Genomic DNA, 22,457 nt, shown 5'->3' on the forward strand with positions numbered 1-22,457 from the left:
GAGGCCCGCGTACCGCAAAAATAAAAGCAAACAGAATGACCTGGTTAGGTGAAGGAAAATAAGTTTTTCGGTCTTACAAATCTGAAGGTAAAGGATATTTTTTGGGGGGCGGGGGGAGGTTTGTTATTTCTTCACAAACTTATTGAAAATTATGATGTAAACATATCCCTGTGGAGTAAGGAATTATGCCTGCAGGAAGCTCCATAAAAAGAAACTTTTGCTATCTAAGGAAATGAACACGTAATTGGAACTCATTTGGTTAATACTACATTTTAGGTAAGATTTACTTAGGAAATAAAAGGAAGTGCGATAAACGGACAGTGTGATCATCAGCTAATATCTTCCAACGTGTCAGCGGAAACTTCAAAGAATAAGGATCACTCAGTAAGAAATTACCGGCCATGATAAGTGGTCAGGCAGGTTAGGAAGGTTGTAACCAGCAAGTAATCTGAGAACACTGGTAACCTGAAAGCAAGATGTCTAACTTCAGGGCTGCAATAAGAGAGCCAAGAAACTTTTTATAGAGCAGAGAAAAATTTATACTTATATTAACATGTTATTCGAGGTGCCCATATTAGGGTGGGAAGTTTAAGCTTTAGGGTGGAAACTTGAGTTTAGACATTCTAATTTCCAATCCAATAGATTTAATCAGTGGTCTTCTGGGTCACTCTGGGGGTGGGGGAAGGGAAATCAGATAATGTTGATTTTTCCTTTGGGATGATTGAGGAAAAAGTAATAGAAAAGTACAATATTGTTACATGCTTGATTTTAAGGACACATGGCTCCCAGATCAACAGTCAAGAGTAAGCACGCTGAGATGTAAAACTTACTACAAAGTTTATCTTCACAGTTATTTGGACAGTCTCCGCATGGAGTTCCATTATTATAAGGTACATTCTTTTTGTCAGGATCATTGCCCCTTAAAAAAGAATAAAGAAAAAAGGGCTTAATAAAATTGATGTTTGAAAAATGCATATAAAATTTTACTCACTATTGAAAATCAATTAAAATAATTTAAAACAATGAAACAATTTTTGAAAACCACTTGTAACCACTTGTATGTAATCTCTAAGACATGTAAGATTTCTAGCCTTAGAATGAGAATAATTTATCTTTTTGAATATACCGCAGCTAACTCTGAGGTGCTAAGAATATTTTGAGACAATCTGCATCTCTTTGGACAGTCAAGTTCTAACAAGCAGGGGGCTTTAGAAACATTTATGATAGGACTCTTATCCTTATTTATACCCATAAGGACTTGATAAACATTTATGTAAAAGGGCATGGTTCTTAATAATGTAAGAAAATTTTTACGTGAGTCAAATTGGAGATATTCTAACTTCATCTTGCCCTATGTCATGAGAATTTTGATACATGTCAGTGTCATTTGTAGAAGCACATGCACTATTATAAAAGATGAAAGTACAACAACATGGATAAAGCCAAAGTGTTGGAGTTTGGGGAGAGAGAATAGATGAGAATTTCCTGTTCTGAGCCAATTTAAAATTTCAGAGAAGACCGTCTTCCCTTAGATATCTAAGAAAACAATGGGGATTATGGCTGATTTTCACTTAAATTTTTTTTCTTTTGGAGTAGAGGAAGGTTTATTGCAGGGCCAAGAAAGGAGAATGAGTGGCTTGTGCATGCTCAAAAAACCCCAAACTCCTGATTTTCACTTAATATTACATAAAAAAGAAAGTAAATATTCTAGTTGAAACAACATTCTATCTGATATATTTCTCCTTGAATGAATTGTTAAAATTTGAATTTATAAAAGAAACATTACTTAATTCAGCAAGGGGTTTTGTCAGACTCTTGGCCTCATCTTTGGCTGAGAAAATTCTCATATCTCAGCCCCATGTATTCTACTTTGCTTTTTTGTGTTGTCACAAGTTTACTGCAGACCATGAGCTCCCACAAGGAGTTAGTACAATTGATGCATTGTATATGCAAGGAGACCTTACTGTCTTTAGTACTAATCACACAGATAACATCACAACAAATATTAAGTACTGAAATCAAGACATGATAAAACCAGAAAAGAGCTCACATAGAGCTATTGTATGAATATGTTACATCTATTGAATCTACAGGGATAGTGGAGACCTCATTTAAAGTGTAAATATGGTAACTTACTATGAGAGAAATCAATTTCATTGATTCATATTGTATACCTTTTATTGTGCTACACACATGGGAACTGAGAGTTCAATAAATACCATACTTGGAGCTCATCTTATGGAGGAAAGACTTGTGTATTGAATAAGTAAGCACAGGTAGCTGAAGGAGACATATGCAGACCAACAACTTTCCTTAGCAGAATAACATTTAAACTGGCATTTGTAGTAAACTAATGGAGGTTTCTATCCAGCTCAGAACAATCCCTGCTTTCTGATAATCACCACTCAAGCCACACAAGTGGGTCCCTTCCTGTGGGTTCTTGCCATTACCTTTTCTGAAGTTGACCTTGCTTCATAACCAGAGGTGACAAGACAAAGGAGCACAGCTGTCCCTAACCAGAGCAATCAGATGATCTCTTGGAATTGTTGCTCACACCTTTGGTAACATGTACATTTAATTTCTAAAGGAAATACATATGCCAATACTAAAATGCTAAACACAAAAACACTTGGCTTTTTCATTTGTTCATTGTTGATACTCCACTCCATTTTTGCCCTTGCATTCTAAAAATACTCTCTAGAGCATTGTTAAAATAAATATCCTTTTTTTTTTTGCTTAAGCTAGATGAAATTTGTTTCTCTTAACTAATACTACTTGAAGAAGGAATAACACATAGCGAGATGACTGGTAATAGTGCCTAATTTGAACATTATATTGAGAGAAGGATTTATTTAGAAAAATATAAATAAAAATATGTGTATGTGGGTGTAGTGTTTTAGGTGTTGGCTAAAAGACATTGTATCCCTAAAGTTCTTAACTGAAAAGAAATATTTATTTGAGTTTTATTTTGTAATGGTTGAGAAACTAAATTAGGGAAACTAGTAGGGGAAATATATTTCTAAAAACTATGTGAAACTAAGCTGTAAAATACTTACTCGTGACAATAGTGACAAATGTAGAGATACTGAATTCCTTTACGACATGATGATATGCCACAGCCAATAAGGTAAGAAGTGGCCCAAACAACCTGTAAAGATAAGGTTATTTTATTAACAATTTGGTATTTTGCTAAATGATTACTCTCTGAATATTGTTATCCTTGATTGAAAATAAACACACATGTTTTTAGGATGATTTGAGCATGGCTTATTAGGAAGCCCTAGAAACAGGAAGATTCCCATGTGTCTAGGTAACACACATACATATGCACACTCAGTTGCCATCGCTGACCCTGACTCATTCTCTTCTTCTTATCAAATCTGTATGGAATAACCTGATGAAGGCTGCTTGGTGATTATATAAAAATCAAAGCATGGAAGGCACTTTACTTAATCATCAAAAAACTGGCATTGTGGAGAGTAATGAGTTGACCTTCGAGAAAAAATTGAGTCAGGTTCAAAGTCTGTCTCTACCACTTCCTGGTGGGATGGTATTTATCAATCTTAAAAGAAGAATGCTATTTACTAATCTTTTACTTAGCAATGTCTGCATTGCTCTACATAAGTGATTTAAGTCTATGAGTTTTAGAGGTACTATCTTTGTTAGCTTTTAACATTAATCTTAAGTAGGCTTTATTTAAAGTAAATTTTATTATAGATTTTGCGTTCACATCTGAGTCTTCTGCTTTGGGGACAACAGCTGTTTTTCCATTTTTGTATTTCTTGCATGTTCAATGTTTAAATCTATCCATTCTGGATGAGTTTTGTTAATTTATTTTTTACTGGAAAATAACTCACCTGATTTAGATATTCAAAGTCATTTTTGTAGAATTTATTATCTACACTGAAGCCCGATGGTATTTTAAAAACATGAATCAGGTTAAATCATTCACCTGTTTAATGACTTCTACTGCATTTAAAATACAATGTAAAATTGATGATAGCTAATAAGGCTCCAGTGACATAGTCCCACTCCCCTTCTGTGTTCATCTCCTTCCACTCTTGCATTTATCAAGTTTCAGCCTCCTTTTCCATCCCCTTCCCTAGTTTTTTCTCTGTCCTTGCACATACCCAGATCCCAGATACTGCTTTCCAAATAGTATTTCCCACTAAAAGTAAACAAAAATCTTTAAAGGGTGTAAGTTTGCAAAAAATGGATAGAATGATTTTCCGTGGTTCTCATTCGCCTATTTTCCACGCATGCTTATAGTCACTTAACCAATGGGTATATTTGCCAGCACACAGTTTACCTGAGTGTAATGCTCAATCATCATGTCATCATCTGTCGAGGTCCATTCCCCATACTTGAAATATTTAGACTCACTGTACCAGATTCTGATTACGTTTGACCATGAGATAGGATAAGATGTCAGATGCATATTTTCTCCACAAAAAGTATCTGAAAGGAGGAAGAAGGGCTAGGACATACTCTACCAAATTTGGAAATACTTTATAAGGATACTTTCTGTACTTTTATTCTACAAATGTTTGATAAGAGGAAGCAAACTCAGCTCTATCTCTGCTAACAATTTTCTTTCTCTCTGATGAATAAACTTGTGGTGCTCAAGTTTGCTGAGAGTTTGACAGTAGGAGATGATCTGCAAGCTTGGGAATCAGATCAACCAACATTTCAGTCTCTGCCATGTCCAAGCTGATGGAGAAGGGTGAAACCAATCAGAATAACCTATGCATTGTAACCAGGCCCATGGCTTGAAAGCAGCCACACGGAGGTATTCATCATACATAGACCTTGAAATAAATATGTGCTCATTTAACCATCCATCCTCTTGTGACACGGGCCTTGATCAAATATGATATTTGGGAGTAAACTGCCCTTCTCTGGAGCAGGGAAGACTCACATTGCTAATTCACAGCTCAACAACATTGGGTAAAGATGCCCAATAAGCTGTAAATATAGCAGGCGGACTCACATTGCTAATTCACTGCTTAACAACATTGGGCAAAGATGCCCAGTGATCTGTAAATATGGAAGCTTCATTAATATTTAAAAATATTTATAATAAACAAGTATCCTATAAATGTTATTAATGTCTACTTGTATAGGAGGTACTGATGGCTTTTCTGGAAACCAGCAGGGATCCACCTAATATACATGGCATGAGATGGACTCATTTTTGAGCACCTAAAATTGTCCTCATGGGCAGCTCAGTAGAGTTGGATATAACTCACTTCTCAACTGTATTAGTGTTCCAAAGCTAAGGATAGCCCCATGGTAATATTGTGAGAAGCTGAAATAAATATATAGAGTGGAAACCTTCCAGCTATACAGCTTTCCAGCTAGTCATCATCATATTACTGAATTCTTCTGTGATAGTGAGAGCTTTGATTCTTCTGGTGATCAGAATCAGGAATTTGAAAATTTGAATTTCCAAATTCAAAAATTAATAATAATGAAACAGTGCAGTGGCCACAATTCCTACCATTTATGGGGCAAATGTAAATACAGGCTAGATGACTTAACTTTTCCCATACCAGGTTACTTAACAATTCCTGAGAACTTTTGAGCAGAAAGGTGTGTCTTATACCTACTTGTAATTCGCCTCTTAAGTGCATTGCTCTCTACCAATTCACAATCTTTTGACAACATTCTGGCATTTCCTGCAGCTTCTTCACTCCAATTCTACAGGTGAAATACAAGCACATGGCCTTATTAACATTTCTTTGATAAGATTCTAGTTTATTGTTTCTAAAAATCCAAGGCTAGCAATATCCTCAATTGTATTAGCTAACAATTTAAATCACAGCACCTCTCTTAAATATTTTGGTTGGAAGAGTAAGACAAATCTTTCAATCCATTGTTTTAGCCCTTGAATTTACACAATCAAAATTTGGCAGTAACATTCAGTTGTAGCTTCTCTTTCAGAAATATTAAAGAATTTAAGTAAATGCTTCCAGTAAAACAGACCAGGGATAGAAATCCATCCCATCATTTATTAGTAGTTTTACCTCTGACACATTATTTAATCTCTTTGAATCTCAGGTTTTTTTTCATCTGTAAAATATGCCCCACAATTCATACCTAATAGCTTGTTCAAAAGTTTTAATGTGATAATTTATGCAATACAACTGTGACATGATAAATCTTATGCTACATGCTCAATAAATAAATATTTCTGTGATTAGAAACATGTATAGTATTACACGTCTCCATCTAAATTATGAATAATAGCAAATCATAGCTAATACTTCATGCCAGGACCTCTTACCAATTCTATATGTATATTCTCTCGTCTTTACTCATAGCAATTCTACAAGGGATGCACTGTTGTTATCCCCATCTGCAAATCGGGAAACTGAGGTGTGGAGATGTTGCATAATTTTTCAGGATAATACGACCAATAATGGCAAAAAGAGAATTGGAATCCAGGTTCTTCTGGCTCTGGCGTGTGTGCTCCTAACTCGTGATGTGTGTCAATTGGGCTAAGCTGAAGCATTTTGTTGGGTTTTTCTCCAAAGTACATGAAAGGCAGAAAATCTACTAAAAAGAGACAAAGTTGGTATCTACAAATATGAGGTCTTTTGTGTAGAAAAGGATAACACATTTTTGTGATTTGAATGAGTCACACACAAATCAAAGGACGCGGGACTATGTCCACACTAGTTAATGGGACTATGTGACGGATGTTCTCCCAGGCATTCTTTCATTCTCACATTATGCACATCCACTTAAAAGACTGTCCCGATACCTGCATGCAACATATTATTACCAACAAAAGTTGTGGCCTTTCTTATTTACTACGGGCTTTCACATGAATCATTCAGCTACGCTTGAGAATAATTTTTGGATGATATGCCCTAACTTAGGTTTTCAATATTTTTCCTGACATCGAAGAAGTTTCTCTCTTATATGCATAGGCTGCCATCTGTGTGAGTTTTACAGAATTACCCCTCAAGTTGATGAATTGGTTAAACTGTGAAGTTAATTAAGTAACTCATTAGCCTAGGGTCAAAGTAAAAATGTGGTTTTTTAGGGTTTGACTGTTTCATGCAAGAAAAGATGTATTTCAGTGATGGATACATCTAATTGAAAAAGTAGAGATGACATAACACATCCCAGTAGGGCATAGCATCTCCTGGCAGCGGGGATACCATCATTGGACTCACGAGCATAAAATCTTGCCTATTATGACCAGGTTACCAAATAAGTAGGACTGGAACTTATCTGGTTAATTTACTGCTGATTGCTAGTTGTGCATGCATGATGCACTACCCATACCCAGATCACTTTCTGAACTGAAGCACTTATTTCCTCTTAAGCTGAGAGTCCTGCCCTACTGTCTTCTCTAAAAATTATCCTCATTGGCGAGAATACTCACTTCCCTGTGGCAGCCCGTATCTAACAGCAAGTAGCTGTAGTAACTATAAGTGCCATGTAACCTCCCTCCAACTCAGGACAAGGTTGTACTGAGTTGTCCTAGTTGTACAGCTTCCGATAGGATTAGCTGAGGCCCCTGTTATGCCTACATCACAACCAAACTTCTTTGTATGTCCTATGTTGCTCCTCTATCTATATCCATGGTCGGTGTAAATCTGGAGATTATTCCCCAATAAGCATCATGCATGCTAATCTCCATCTCACAGTCTGTTATCTTATTGTGTAAACTACCTGCAACATTAATTACAAACAGTCTGTCGTTCAGACCTCTTTGAGGAAGCTCTTTAGGATATTTCCTCTGATTAATTTGGAAAGATACTAATTTTTTTGTGATACATCCATGATTAAAATCAAAAATAAGTATTCATGGTTATTGCAGCAAAGTTATGAATTCTGGCTTTAATAAATGGTTCTATGCAAATAAAATTCTAATCCTATGTGCAGAACCTTTTTTCATTTTTGGAAAATCTCTGCCTGGCAGTTGTGATTGGCTCTTCAGCTCTACTGTAATTCTATCAGTTCCTTTCTATCTGTGCCCTATGCATTATTTATGGAAAAACTCAACTCCCATATTCCCTTTAAAATGTTACTCAGTTTTACTGGTGCACTTACTTTATCATCTTGTTGATCTCTCATAGCTTTGCACCTTAGCACTTGAATATATTCATTCTATATATTCAAACAATATGTTCTAATGTTTCCTCTGTATTCACCTTGAATCCACAATAATAAAGTCTCTGAAATCAGAGACTATATTTTCTGTTCACTCCATAACTTCTTTACTACATCCCAACTACACTTATTTGCTCATCTGGAAACCAAGGATTTTGAACCCTGCTTGTCCTAAGGAAGGTAAAGAGTTAAGAGCAGGTGCCTGGAGCTGGCCATTTGTATTTGAATCTGTACTGCTCCAGTACTTAGGACTTTGGGTGAGCTACCGAATTTCTCTGAGGTTCAGATTCACTATCTGTGAAATAGAGATGATAGTATCATCGACATCACAAGATGGCTGAGAGAATTAAATGAAATAATGCAATACGCTTCTAGAAGACTGCCTGCCAATCAACAGTAAGCACGATATGCATGTTAGCTACAACACTCACGGTGCAAAAATGCCTATGCTACTATTGGCTTTTATTGTTTGGGATACTAAGATGACCAAGAGATAAATTTCAAAATCATTTTTCTCGTCACTAGCTTCCTTCCTCTTTGTCATTTGCATGAGGAAGCTGTCTCTTAGAATCACTTCCCATAGCCTGCATTATTTCTGACCCTTGTTACTCTAAGCCAGTCCAGGGCTAAAGAGCCAGGCTTACGATACCAAAAACCTGAGTGATACTTCCGGGGTATAATATAGGTGAGGCTAACCACCTAATACACCTGAGTAGTCCCTAAATCTGTTTTGTTTGACAGCACCTAGTCTACTCATGCGGCAGGTTTATGGTGGAAAGACAATTTCTCTTTTATGGGATGCCAGGAAACTGGGAAATAGATTTGCCAATATTTGTTCCTCTGGCTGCACCACCTGGCTTAGAACCTAGACATCTTGATTCTCAGAGAGTGTCTTAGCCTCCGGACTGCTGCTCAATGAAGACAGCTGTGAAATGCCTCTGTAATTTACTAAACAAAGTCTTCTAGGCAACATCAGCATCATGTAGGAGCTTGGAGTGGTCCCCACCCCAGACCTCCTTAATCAGACCTCAGAGCGTGGGGCCCAGGGACCTGTGCTTTACCAAGTTCTTCAGCTGATTCTCAAGCACGCTCAAGTTTGAGAAGCACTGTCTTAGGGCCATGAAGAGTGAAATTAGACTTCCTGCGTTGGAATTGTGGCTCTGTCATTGACTAACTCTATGAGTTTGGGAAAGCTACATACCTTCTCAGTGCCTCTGTTTCTTCTGCTGCTGCATGATAGGTTTGTTTGTGAAGACCAAACTTTTAGTATATGGAAAGCAAATAGAATTGAATGAAATCTCAGTAAACACTGTTACTATTATTGGCATTGCTGTGGTTGCTGTTTAATTGATCTTACCATTTTTAGCATGTTGCTGGCTGGTGGAAATACTCCTCTCCTGAGAGTGTTATGTAGAGTCACTATTTCTTCTTGGACAGTTGCCAGTTCTGTAAGGAGTGTTTCATATGGAACTTTAGGTGGTTTTGCCTGTTACCAGAAAGTTATTAATTAGTCTTACTTCTTTTAAGGGGAACTTGCAATGCATAGTAGATTACTTGTAGACTTTGTGACATGAATTTATAATTGATGTTGAATGAATAGTGATCTATAGCATTTTTTAATCTGCAACTTCTCAGTATATTAGCCTGCATTTCTCCGGTGCTGGTTTTGAGGACTTCTGAACGTCAGCCTGACATTATACAAGTCTATAGAACAGTGACTGTTCTGGTTGTGACTGGTTTCCTTCAGATTTATGATTGGTATTTTGGACCATGTTGAAGCATTTTATTGGGCAATGTGAACCACAGTGGAAGATGTTTTGATAATATTACACCTTTTACTGACCGACTTCCCTTCCTTGGCTCATTCTTCACCCCACCTCCTACAAGCCTTCTCTCTGCTTCTCAGATAAACACTTGCACTTGAATATTATTTAAAGGTATGTGTCTGGGAGAATCTAAAAGATTCATTCTTGAGTACAAAACCTCTAATATTTTCAACCCAGGCTCTGCATCTCTGTCTTATTCATTTGAGAAAACATTGATATTTGTATCAGTATGTATACATACAAATAGAATTCAAAAAATTTTGTAATATGGAATTGACAATAAAAGTTTTATTTTATTATTTGTTAAAAAAAAAGCAAAATAGAATTCAAATCAACTACCGTCTAGAATTTGTGACCGTTCTTTTCATTTGTTTACCTTTTATCCTGTAACTCACTAAGAACAATGCATGGCCTTAATATTTTAGGTTAGCTTTAATTTTTATAAAGAACATCTTCTTTTGTGTGTGTGTGTGATATATCACATGCGTTTCATACTATTTTTTTAAAGTGACAAAGCTTATGTAGTATAATTTGAGTGGTATCTATCTATTCCTCAACTACCACAAGACTATCCATACAGTTTCGAAATGCATGGGATTCAGCCATACCTTGCTCAAATATAGAAGTAGTTTTGTCATTTATTTTATATCAATAGTTTAAGGATATCAGGAGAAAACTATAAAATCAGTGGACTCCTCTAGAGTCTGTCCCCTGTGGACATTATTTCCTCAAAAGCATACTCACGAGGTGTTATTTTCCTGTCATACTGCAGGTAGCCTGGGCTAGATTTGAGGGAAGGTTGGGAACCCATGAGAATCCCCTTACAAATTCCAGATTATAATTCTCCTTGCTCCTCTAAAAAAACCCTGCTCCAGTGAAACTCATGGCAATGAGCTCTACCTACATCATTCCTGAACATTTACTCTCCTACAATGGTTTTCCTGTCAATTTCTCTCATTTATAGAAACTGGGTCTCCTAAGACAATTCGTCTTGTCCACCCCAAATTCTGCAGTCATATGGAGGGACTTCAGCATCCACGTGGATGACTCAACCATCTGATATCTCAGAACTTGAACTCTTCCTTTCTTAAACCTCTCCTCCAAGGCTTTTTAGTTCCCCACCGTGATGGTCACAGCCTATACCTGATGATGACTCCAAAATGCCACACCTCCAGCTTACTGGAGGATTGTTGCATACCGGGCAAGAGCTCCACCGGGTTTCTCTTTGGGAAAAAAGTGTGAGTGAGAAGATCCAAAACAGCACCCCAGTAATCTAATACATATGGATTTTCTTTCATTGATTGAATTAAGCGCCTTCGACTTTTGATTTCTCCTATTTGGCATATGAAAATTAAAAAGCCACTCGTGTTCTTTACCAAAACTATTCACTTCAGCTCATCATAAAAATATTTTGGGTCCATTAAAAAATGTAATATTTTCTTTATATCATTGAGGGTATTTAGAGGTACATGTTAGTTGATGATCATAAAATATTAGGAATTTATATCTTATTAGATACCATTGAATGTTTGGTTTCTGCTGTGTGAATGTTGAAACTCTTGTTTCTAATAAGCAGTGAGTTTCAGGCCTCATATATTAACCCCATTGCTAACATCTCCTCACACTTCTCTCCTTGCTGTTGCACCTTTCATTTCATATTTGATTTGGATGTGTTATAGTCATAAGTCAGAGAGCTCAATTGGGATATTGATGAAATACTTACCTTTTCTGGGTAAAAACTAAAAAATAATACCTTTTTCCCATTTTGTCTTGCAAAATGCATGGATCGGTTGTAAAGAAAGTAATTCCCGCCCTACATTTTTAGCTTTTTTGAATCATCCAGAGAGGCTATAATGACATAGGCACAGGCCCATGGAGCCGAACTGCTTGAATTTACCTTCAGGCTCTGTCACTTCCCAGTTATCTGACCTTGGACCTCTGACTTAACCTCCTTATGTTTTGGTTTTTTCCTCTGTAATCTGGGATTATGAATAGTACTTGCCTAATAGGGCTATGGTGAAAACTAGGCGAGTAATGGGCATAGCGTCCTCACAACAGAGCCTGTAAAAAACTGAGTTCTAGCAGAGGGGTAGCTCTTACCCTCTTCTCAAAAGTAATCAGAAAACATACAATCCTCACATACCCTTGTAACCAAAACGTGCAGGAAGACAGCAGCAGCAGCCAAAAATAAGAAGTGCTTCATTGTCATCCCTGGAAAGAAAAGTAACATAAATTTAGACTCTTGCAAACTTGTGGGATAATGTTTTGTAATAAAGCCTTTTTGGGAAACACTTTTACATACATATACCTGCAGTTTCTGCAAAAAGAGCCCTGCAGGATCAGAGCAAGGTTTAATATGTTAGTCATTAGGACCAAGAGAAGAAGAGAGAACTGTGATTGGAAGAATTATAGACTTCATGCCTTAATCCCTGTAACCTTTGAATGTGTTACATTGTGTAACAAAAGAGACTTAAGGTAGCAGGTAAAATTCAAATTGCTAGTCAGCTGACTTTAAAGTAGGGATATTGTCCTGGGTTATACACGTGAACCCAAAGTCATCACAAGGGTACTTAGATGTGGAAGAGAGGGCCAGTGTCAATGATGGATTGTGAGGAAGACTCAACTAGCCGCGACTAACTTTGGAGACAGAGGAAGGGACCATGATCTAGAGAATATGGGCCACCTCTGGATGTAGGCAAAGGCAAGGAAAAGGATTGTCCCCTGGGGTCTTCCTGCTGAATCTTGATTCTAGCTCAGTGAGACCCATTTGGACTTCTGGCCTCCAGACTATAAAAGAGTAAATTTGTGTTGTTTGAAGATTCTGAGTTTATAGGAATTTGTTACAGCAGCAACAGGAAACCAACATAAAACAACCAGATTAGATTTGAATTCTCTATTGCCTATAGCGAGGAGGTGTGATGTTGGTACGGGTGATTTACGTACATGATTTAGAGAGATTCTGTAAAGTCTGATCACTCTGCTAAAAATGATGGTCATTGTGACTGGAGCAAATCAGAGCTAATATCCCCTCTCTTTTATTTCTATTTGATATAGGTTGCTGTTGCTAGGATATTCATAAGCATGGGTTATTAAATTTGTTTGGTACGTTCTTTTTACGATCTGACAAATTTATTTCTGAATCACTTCTGCTGAGTGGGAAGCAGAAGAGGCTAACAGTTTGGTTCGTATTTTAAAGAAAACTTTCCAAAAGCAGGTTAAATGATTTGTGCTGAATAATACGCACGATGCAATTTGCCATTGCTCTCAAGCTCCTCCCACACGCTGCCAAACATGTTTGTGTGAAAAGAATTCTGTAAATCAATTTTTTCAGAGAACATACACATCCCAACAAGCTGTCCCTTATTGCACGTTTTTTTCATCTTTTTCTTTCACTTCCTCTTTCTTCCTCCAAAATGTTACAAACCCTCAAACCCTAAGATAGACAGTAATATAGTAACACGGATGATGAAGTATGCAACCTATTCTCTTACTTAGTCCTCAGAAATCCAATAAAGCAAATAATTTTTTCCCTGAGTTATTGAAGAAAAAATAGAATAAAAAAGCTTCTGAACTATAGTAGGTTGATATATACACACATATTAATATTTATACCCCTCATACTATATCTCTATATCTCTTTCTGTATCTCTGTCTCTATTCAGTGAACTGTTACTATTCAAGTTAGTCCTCTTAATGAAGCTGTCTATAACTTCTGTTGCATTTTCTAAGGGAAAATTTTGGGGGGTGGTGTGTATGCTCGTTATCTTAATTGTTATGATGTTTTCTGGATATACACTAGCATGTACCTCAAAAAAGCTGTTATAAAATGTTTAAGAAATTCCAAAAATATGACCTGTTTCACACCAAACAACTGGCACTGACAATTTAGATTTTATCTTTCCAGTCTTTTTTTCGTATGTGTAAATTCTGCACTTAGATTTATACATAAACACATAAAATACCCCAAAATCGTATTCAATAGCATTTCTATTGTTATTATATGTTCATTAAGAGCATCATTTTGATAATGTGAATAAGCTGTAACTAACTTAAGATTTTGGCTAAGTTTGATTTTAAGCTTTAATATTTTTCTCAATAAGTAATGTTATCACGAATATTTTAACACAAACACCCAGCCATTTTTAGGATACTTTTCATAAATTACCATAGGATTTGTGCTTCAGAATTGGAAATTGATTGAAATCTTTGCACTTTTTTCTTTTGACATGATACAAAACTATTTTACTTCTAAGTATACCTGATACATAATAAGTGCTTAATAAATATTTATTAAATAAATTAAATTTTGTACAGTTGAAATAATTGAAATAATAGTTTAATAATTAAATAATTTAAATAATAATTGAATAATAATTTCAGACACACACACAGTCTGCTAATCAATACATGTGGTATAATAAAAGTCATAGTGATCCTGGAGTTAGAATACTAATGTTTTATCCTAGGTTTCCTATTGTCTATGACACCGATAAATCCACAAGTTCCCTGAAAATCAACTTATTTTTTCTTAGAATGAAATCCAACAAGATGGCATTCAAATTTATAGGACTACAGGACACAACCAACTCTTTAGAATTGGCTACTATTGTTCTTTTTAGAATGTTGCAATCTGCTCAATGGGCTTCCTATTCCAAATTTGAAAGCATATGTTATTTTATAAATGGATTATAATTCTGATAGATGGCCTTTGAAAGCATACAGTATCCCCCATATTACTGGAAATAGATAAAAACAACCTGGAGATTTTACATAGAGATATAATATCTTTCTTCTGTCATAAATGGGTGAAAAATCATCATTTTGTGGTATAAGATACATAAGGAATTAGATACAATACTGTGTATTGGTGATTTAATGCCAGAATTTATATCCTGTGCAAGAATTGAAAGCAACCATAAGAAAACTTTTCGTGACCTCGTGAGAGTGTTCATGGGACAATCAGTGTCACCTGGGATTCCAGTTACCTTAGCAACTTTGGCTCCTCCAAAGAACTTTGATTGGTTGAAGTTAAGGGCAACTAAGCCACAGGGGACCTCAGATTTTTGAGCCTAAGTTTTGGCTTGGGGTCTATGAATAGGTAGAATGTGTGCATTCGACCTAAAACTCTTCAGAAATTAGAGGCTACGAGGAAAATAAGAGGATACCTTTACTTAAGGTTCAAATATCCACTTGGAGCAACTGAGCCAAAACAGAGAGGTAGAGGTTAATACCTGGGCATCGGTAGTATATTAAGCATTTTAGAATGAGATTGGATCCAGGTAGTTATAAAGGCATCCTTGTTGGCCCATAATTATTATAAAAGTACAGACTGGGCTCTGGGCTCTTCTTCAGAGATAGAGTCAGAGGGTCAGGTTATAGGACTAGAAAGCAGCAGGCAATAGGCAGAGCTTTTGGCAAACAGTGACTCCAGCAGAAGTGACCAAGGTGCAGAAATAGAGATGAAAACTGGAGAGCATGACTCCGAGGTTGAGTAGAGGTTATGGGGGTGGAAAAATAAGTGGCCCCAGGGTTAGAGACTCTGGGGACACACTGAGGCTTGTTTACTGGAGAAATAGGACAAGGGTAGCTTCAGGAACAGGACCAGGGCCAAACCTCCAGAATGATCTGAATGATTCTCCACTGCCTGGAGGACTCAAAACCTGGATACGAAGTAGGCCATTTTAACTAAGGAATTCCAGTTACTTGCACAGTACTCAGGTAAAGGCAGCTCTTCTGAACAGAAGTATTACAGAGCAGCTGAGATATCAGCTCACTGATGCTCATTGACTTGAGCATCAGTCCCTACTTAACATAGTTATCTAATAAGCAATAGGCAATTTTAAGCCCAAACTCAAACTATTTTCCAATAGTAATGCCAGAAACTTGATACACTGGCTATTAAAATTAATTTTCCCTACATTTCTGTTTCAGATTGTATGCCTTATTAACGTATAAACAGAACTTGGATATTTGCAACTTAATATTTGGTAGGAGGAAAGATCAAAAATGAGGGAAAAGACTAAGGAGAACTGAGTCCTGCCCTCTGGCATGCCCTTGGGAATGCATTCTCGTATATGGATTAAATTGTTAGACCATGTCCTTCTCAGAAAGCACTTACAGGAAGAACAGTTCCTTCCTTCCCTTAATTAAAGAATTCAAAAGAATAAACTCTACAAGGATTAGATCATCAATCCTTTTTATCTTCTTTGCCTCAGTGAATTTGTAAATTTAAAAATAATAAAGTATAACTTATATTTAGTAAAGTATGTAAATTTTAAGTGTACAGATGGATAAATTTGTAAATATGTATATACCTGTGTAAACACCAAAGCAATATATATATATATATATATATATATATATAATGGTTCCACCACCCAAGAAGGTCTCTGGTTCCCCTTTCAGTCAGTAATTCCTAAGAGTAAAAATCATTCTGATTTCCATAATTATGGCTTAGTTTAATCAGCTTTGAAACTTTACATAAGAAGAATATATATATTTTAGTATCTAAACTTTTTCACTTAATATTATGCCTGTGAGATTCATCCATGTTGCTTTTAAAGAAGTTTACTTTTGCTAATAGCTGGGTAGTATGCAGATAATATAATTTATTTACCCTATCTATTATTAATGAACATTTGGTTTGTTTTCAGTTTAGAGCTATTACAAATAAAATTTCTATGGACACTTTTTCCATATGCCTTTTGATATATATTATTATTTACTTTTTTTGGACATATACCCAGAAGTGGAATTATTAGGTTATATGGTATACATATGTTTTCCTTCAGTAGGTACTGTCAAATATTTTTCCAATGGAGCTGTAGAAATATATACCTTTTTACTTCTACCAGCTTCATATCCTCACCCATACTTGGTATTCTTTTTTTTTTTTTTAATTTTATCCATTATGTTTATGTAATGGAATTTCATCAGGGTTTTTAATTTGTATTCGTCTAATTACTAATGATATTGAACACATTTTTATATGTTTGTCAGCCACTTTGATACCATCTTTTGTGAAGTCTCTGTCAAATTGTTTGCTCGCTGTTGTAATTAGGTTGACTGCCTTTTTCTTACTGGTTTGTATTAATTCTCTGTATGTTCTTGATACAAAGTATTTGTCAAATGTATGTATTGCAAATCTTTCTTCTTCGCCTGTCTTACTTTCTCAACTCTTTTAATTGTATCTTTTGTTTTAAAAAATTCTTTATTTAAATATGTTCCATTTATCTTTCTTTCCTTATGGTTAGTGCTTGTGTTTGTGTGTGTGTATGTGTGTCTGTCCATCCTATTTAAGTCATGAGTCATGAAGTTATTCTAAGCTTGATTTGAACATTGATAAAATACTGAAGTCGAACAAAGCTGGAGGACTTATACTATCAGATATCAAGATTTACTATGATTCTATAGTAATTAAGAAAGAGTACTAGTGGCACCACTGTAGATAAATGGACCAGTGTAATATAACGGAATATGTAAACAGAATCACATATATACTTACGCTGTTTATGACAATCCATGAAATGCCTGTTGACTCCCAAGGTAAAATTTGAAACTAGTCTGCCTTCAGTTATAAAAGAGACAGAGGACCCTGCCTTATGACTGGCTGGTTGCTTTGGAAGCAGTGTCACATAGTTCATTAAATAAAAGATGCCTACCTTGGCACTTTAAGATGTATATAACCACATAGTAAATGGCCCTACATGAAAATCAGTTTCTTCTTAGCCTTGCTACAAGAAGTTCTCGAGAGTGATCTGAATAAGTAATATTACACTTGCATAGTATGTCTAAGTTTATTAATCCCTTTATTAAAAGCATGGAAATAGCTAACATTTACTTTTTTTCCCCCAAAGTGGTTACGTTGTTTTATTTTCTTTTTTATTGAAGTATAGCTGATTTACAATGTTGTGTTAATTTCTGCTGTACAGCAGTGATTCAGTTATACATATACGTACATTCTTTTTAATATTCTTTTCCATTATGGTTTATCATAGGATATTGAATATAGTTCCCTGTGCTATACAGTAGAACCTTGTCATTTATCCATTCTATATATACTAATTTGCATCTGCTAACCCCAAACTCCCACTCTATCCCTCCCCTATCCCTCTCCCCCTTGGCAGCCACAAGTCATTTCTCTAACATTTACTTTTACATTATAATGGATGGTGTTAAGATAAGGCTGCACATTATCTCTTATTTAACATTATGACAATGCTATTAAGTAGTCATTTATCATTAATCTCACTTTTCAAATAACTAAACTGACACTTAAAATCATAGATAACTTACCCCAGTTCACACAGTTTGTAATATTCAGTGTTCTGATGAGAACAAGATATTTGGCTGTATAGTGTGCTCTTGCCTTTACACAATACTCCACAGGGAAGATTTGCTCTATGAGGAAGTCAGCTCAATGAAAATGCTTGCAAGAGATTCAGGAATTTACAGCAGACAAGGGGCAGGAACACATAATAATCACAACAAATCTAGAGCCTGTGAAGCCTCCAAGTCATGATTGTGGATGCGTTTCTAGTTTGTAATCCAGACTACGTCATCTATGAACCTCACCAGTCTTAAACTTCCACATTTGGAACAAGCGGCAAAGATTAGTTGCATGATTCACTGGAGCCACAGTCAGATAGCAAGACAATGAAAGGGAAAGTGACCCCATGGCCCAGAAAAGAAAAGCAGTTTATCAGCTTTCTTTGCATGCAAGAATGGATGCATTCAATAAATATTTATTGAGATATTAACATGTACCATGCTCTCCCCTAGACACTAAAGAAACCTGAAATAATCAAATATATAAACTACTCAATCTCATGAAGTTTGCAATCTAGCACCTGGTATATAGTACATACAATGTATTTATGGCAACTGCACTATAAATGCCAGACACTGAGATTCTGGGAATGAAAAGATAAATAGTCCATTTTCCTAAGGAACTTCTTGTTTAACAGGAAAACTACCTGTGATATGAGAGCATTCTAATAAAAATTTGTCCAAAGTCTGTGGAAGCAATGGACTGCCTTGAAACGTTTGGCAATTTTAAATCATATTGTATTAGATAGTAAAATACTCTAGATGCCATTTGAGCTAGATGAGAGCAAATAAATAAGACTTTTAAAGCAAAGAAGGACATTGCTGCACAGACAGAAATCATATATGAGTGTAGAAAATCACAGGTAAAATCAGATGTTTTTGATTTATTTTATTATTCTGAAAACTTGGGAAATGCTTGTTTACATGAGTGCACGGCCGTTTATATTGAAGTCTCTACATAGGTTCTTGTATCTTAAATCACAGGTAAAATCAGATGTTTTTGATTTATTTTATTATTCTGAAAACTTGGGAAATGCTTGTTTACATGAGTGCATGGCCGTTTATATTGAAGTCTCTACATAGGTTCTTGTATCTTTTTCTTTTTCTTTTCTTTTTTTTTCCCCATTGTGGATTATGCCTTTGTTCTTTGGAAGAAAGAAGACACTATTATTTAATAAAAATGTGGGGCTTCCCTGGTGGCGCAGTGGTTGAGAGTCCGCTTGCCAATGCAGGGCCGGGAGGATCCCACGTGCCGCGGAGTGGCTGGGCCCGTGAGCCATGGCCGCTTAGCCTGCGCGTCCGGAGCCTGTGCCCCGCAATGGGAGGGGCCACAAAAGTGAAAGGCCCGCGTACCGCAAAAAAAAAAAAAAAAAAAAAAAAAAAAAATGTGTTCCTTGGATCTTTCCTGAGAAAGGTCAATTGAATACCTATCTACAAGGGAATGAAATAAGGCAGAGTGTGTAGTCATGGGTTATTGTGTGTTATGTGTTGAGATGGGGGATAGGAAATAAAAAATAACAGAAAGATTGAAGGCTCTTGAGACAGCATTTTCTAGCTTTCCAAAGAGCTGGTAATAAATGCCTGGAAAACAGTTTGTGAGAAAGGATGACTAAATGTCATTCAAAAATTGCTCACCTCTAGCCATAAGAATTTGTCGTTGTTGTTGGAGAGGGATGGTAGTAAGCTGGAAGCATGCCAAATCTCATCTATAAATCTTTTAATATTTTGTGGACAGAGAAATTCACGTCTCAAGTAAAACTCACAAATTACTGAGTAACTTTTTTTTTCTTCCACGTGGTAAAAGGAAAAGCTGGAAAAGAATTCTGTTACTTCATCAAACCAGCATGGTTTATAGATTGGAAATGTATGATTTGTCATTTATGCCTTGCTACACTGCTGTTTAGAAAGAAGAATGTTGATTCAACACCAAGTCAAGTGTTTATGGAAACTTAATTGCTTTGGTTTTATCTGTTGGTCCTGTCAACTCCTGGCATTGCTCTACCCAACACAATGCTGTCTGCATTTTTATCACTGATGTCTTCATAGAGAGTTGCTATCCAGCTTCAAATATGGTTTTAAAAGAATTTGGGAAGTGTTGGAAAGCACAGAATAACTTGATTTGCATATGAGATCGAAGCATGGCTGCCAGTTGGCTGCTTCGTTCACGTCTCTCTTATTTTCATACATTGTTCTTTTTCTGTTTAAGCTTCTTAGCATAGTAAGAAATGATCTGCCATGACTTTTTTTTTCTAAAACAGAAAATCAAGACACATTGGTCTAACATATGATATGATAACATGATAGACTAGAATAGAATTGGAATTATCCCCCAAAATCTTTTGGAGATAGAGGAAGACTAATATGTTTATAAGCACATCATGTTTGTTAAAATATATGAATTAAAAAAACTTTAAAAAATCAATCATTTACTTAAATGTTGGCTACCAAAAATTTCAGAGAACACAAACATAAATACAGAGAAAGAAGAAACCAGTGTCTGTGCGTTAAACGCTATTTGAAAATGATATTTGTACAAGAAAAGTTACATACATTATGGCTATAATATCCTTAGGGTAAGAGTTAACCTAATAACATCTCCTGTGAGAACTTCCTGCTGAGAAGTACATATATATATATATATATATATATATATATATATTTTTTTTTTTTTTTCCTTTTCCAATTCAATGGCTTCATTCCCATTTTCCATTCATCCCAGACTCCTCTCCCTTGTCTTCCTCCATAGCTGAACTCTTACCTACTAAAGTTCCCTCTGAAGCTGATGGCTTCTTCACATCAGTCAGTAAAACTGTACGTTTGCTTCAAAGTCCTCTGTGTCGCAATGCCTCAACAACTCTAGACTTGCCCAGAAACTTGGGCCCCGCACTTGAAATGCTCTAGACCCTATGAAATTCAAACATCTGTCACACACAGAATAAAGTCAAAGGAATTTTTGGAATATAAATTCTAAGAAACCTCCTGGATATTACAACCCTTTAAACTTTTTTCCCACTCTTGTCCTATGATTTATAGCTTCTGTAGGGCTGGAAAACTTTTCCCTTTTTCTTTTTTAGGTTCTTTGGCTGGCCTAATAATTAAATTGATGTAAGATAGATTAAAAGGAGAGAGAAAAATTTGTACGTATGGGCATCCCCATAAAAATATAATAGACTCATAGGCAGTCAGACAATTGAGGCTTATACACCATCCTGAGCTATGGAGAAGTGGGTAGGAGTCTGGGGCTTCAAAGGGGAGTGAGACAGTTCCCAGGAGGATGAGAAGAGTTTGGTAAACAGATGTTTGCCCTGCCATACAGATAAGTCTTTCTGATACAAAAAGTTATCCCTGGTAATAGCTCTTTTCCTAGTCTAAATTAGTTTCGACAGTTAAAGGAGAGGCAAAAAGCTCTTCCTAAGTCTGCTGGGTCCTATCTGTCTTCCGCTCAAAACAATCGACGTGCCAAAGTGGCACATTTGGGGTGACATATTCTCCCCTTCACTTCCACAATCTGGAATGAAAGTCAGTACACATTCTCTTATTCCATTTTCCTTCTTTAATTCTTTACTTCTTGTAATACAGCTCATTTCAAAGCTTAGTGGCTTCAAACAATAAGTATGACCTCTCAGTTTCTGGGGATCAGGAATTTGGGACCGACTTGACTGAGCAGTTTTGTCTTAGCGTTTCTCATTGACTGCAATCAGATGCAATCGTCTGCAGGCTCAGGCATCTATCCCTCCTGACGCTTAACTGTTTCCAAGTTCACTCATTCATACCTCTTGAAAACTGGTTCTGTTTGTTGGTGGGACCTTTAGTAGCTCTCCTGATTGGCCTTTCCACAGGGATGCTTAAATGTCCTCACAGTAGGGCAGTTTATTGATCCTCAGTAAGTGATCAGAGAAGCTGTGATAGTTTTACCATGTAGATTGGGAAGTCACACACTGTAGTATCCCATTGGTCACACAGAGTAGCCCTAATTCAGTTAAGAAGGATATCACACAAGGGCATAAATAACAGGAGGCAAGAGTTATTGGAGTCATCTTGGCAGTTACAATCGTAAACTCCCTAGCCCCGTCCCCTTTTTAACTCTATGTCCAGTTTTTCCTATTTTCAACTTAAAGACAGCCTTGTAATTTCTCTCCAATTTTCAGGAAGACATCTGTAGGAGGCAGGAAGTAT

At 36.2% G+C, this 22,457-nt stretch overlaps 2 protein-coding genes across 3 annotated transcripts in view; one reads left to right on the top strand and one right to left on the bottom strand.

The window, feature by feature from the left end:
• Window positions 1-11,209, top strand: part of C18H6orf141 (chromosome 18 C6orf141 homolog) — a 132,928-nt gene extending 121,719 nt beyond the window's left edge. For both annotated transcript variants that reach the window (XM_055080187.1, XM_028478692.1), the window contains one exon: window positions 10,918-11,209. The gene's annotated coding sequence lies outside the window, so the exon portion shown is untranslated. The remainder of the gene's footprint in view (window positions 1-10,917) is intronic.
• Window positions 1-12,290, bottom strand: part of CRISP1 (cysteine rich secretory protein 1) — a 13,340-nt gene extending 1,050 nt beyond the window's left edge. The window contains exons 1-6 of the mRNA XM_007101913.1: window positions 12,097-12,290; window positions 9,485-9,613; window positions 5,610-5,700; window positions 4,310-4,458; window positions 3,057-3,148; window positions 831-919 (exon numbers count right to left, since the gene is read on the bottom strand). Coding sequence (XP_007101975.1) covers window positions 831-919; window positions 3,057-3,148; window positions 4,310-4,458; window positions 5,610-5,700; window positions 9,485-9,613; window positions 12,097-12,183 — 637 coding nt within the window. The 5' untranslated portion in view covers window positions 12,184-12,290. The remainder of the gene's footprint in view (window positions 1-830; window positions 920-3,056; window positions 3,149-4,309; window positions 4,459-5,609; window positions 5,701-9,484; window positions 9,614-12,096) is intronic.
• Between the last annotated feature and the right edge of the window lie 10,167 nt (window positions 12,291-22,457).

This window comes from Physeter macrocephalus, chromosome 18, assembly GCF_002837175.3.
Source record: "Physeter macrocephalus isolate SW-GA chromosome 18, ASM283717v5, whole genome shotgun sequence".
NCBI lineage: Eukaryota > Metazoa > Chordata > Mammalia > Artiodactyla > Physeteridae > Physeter > Physeter macrocephalus.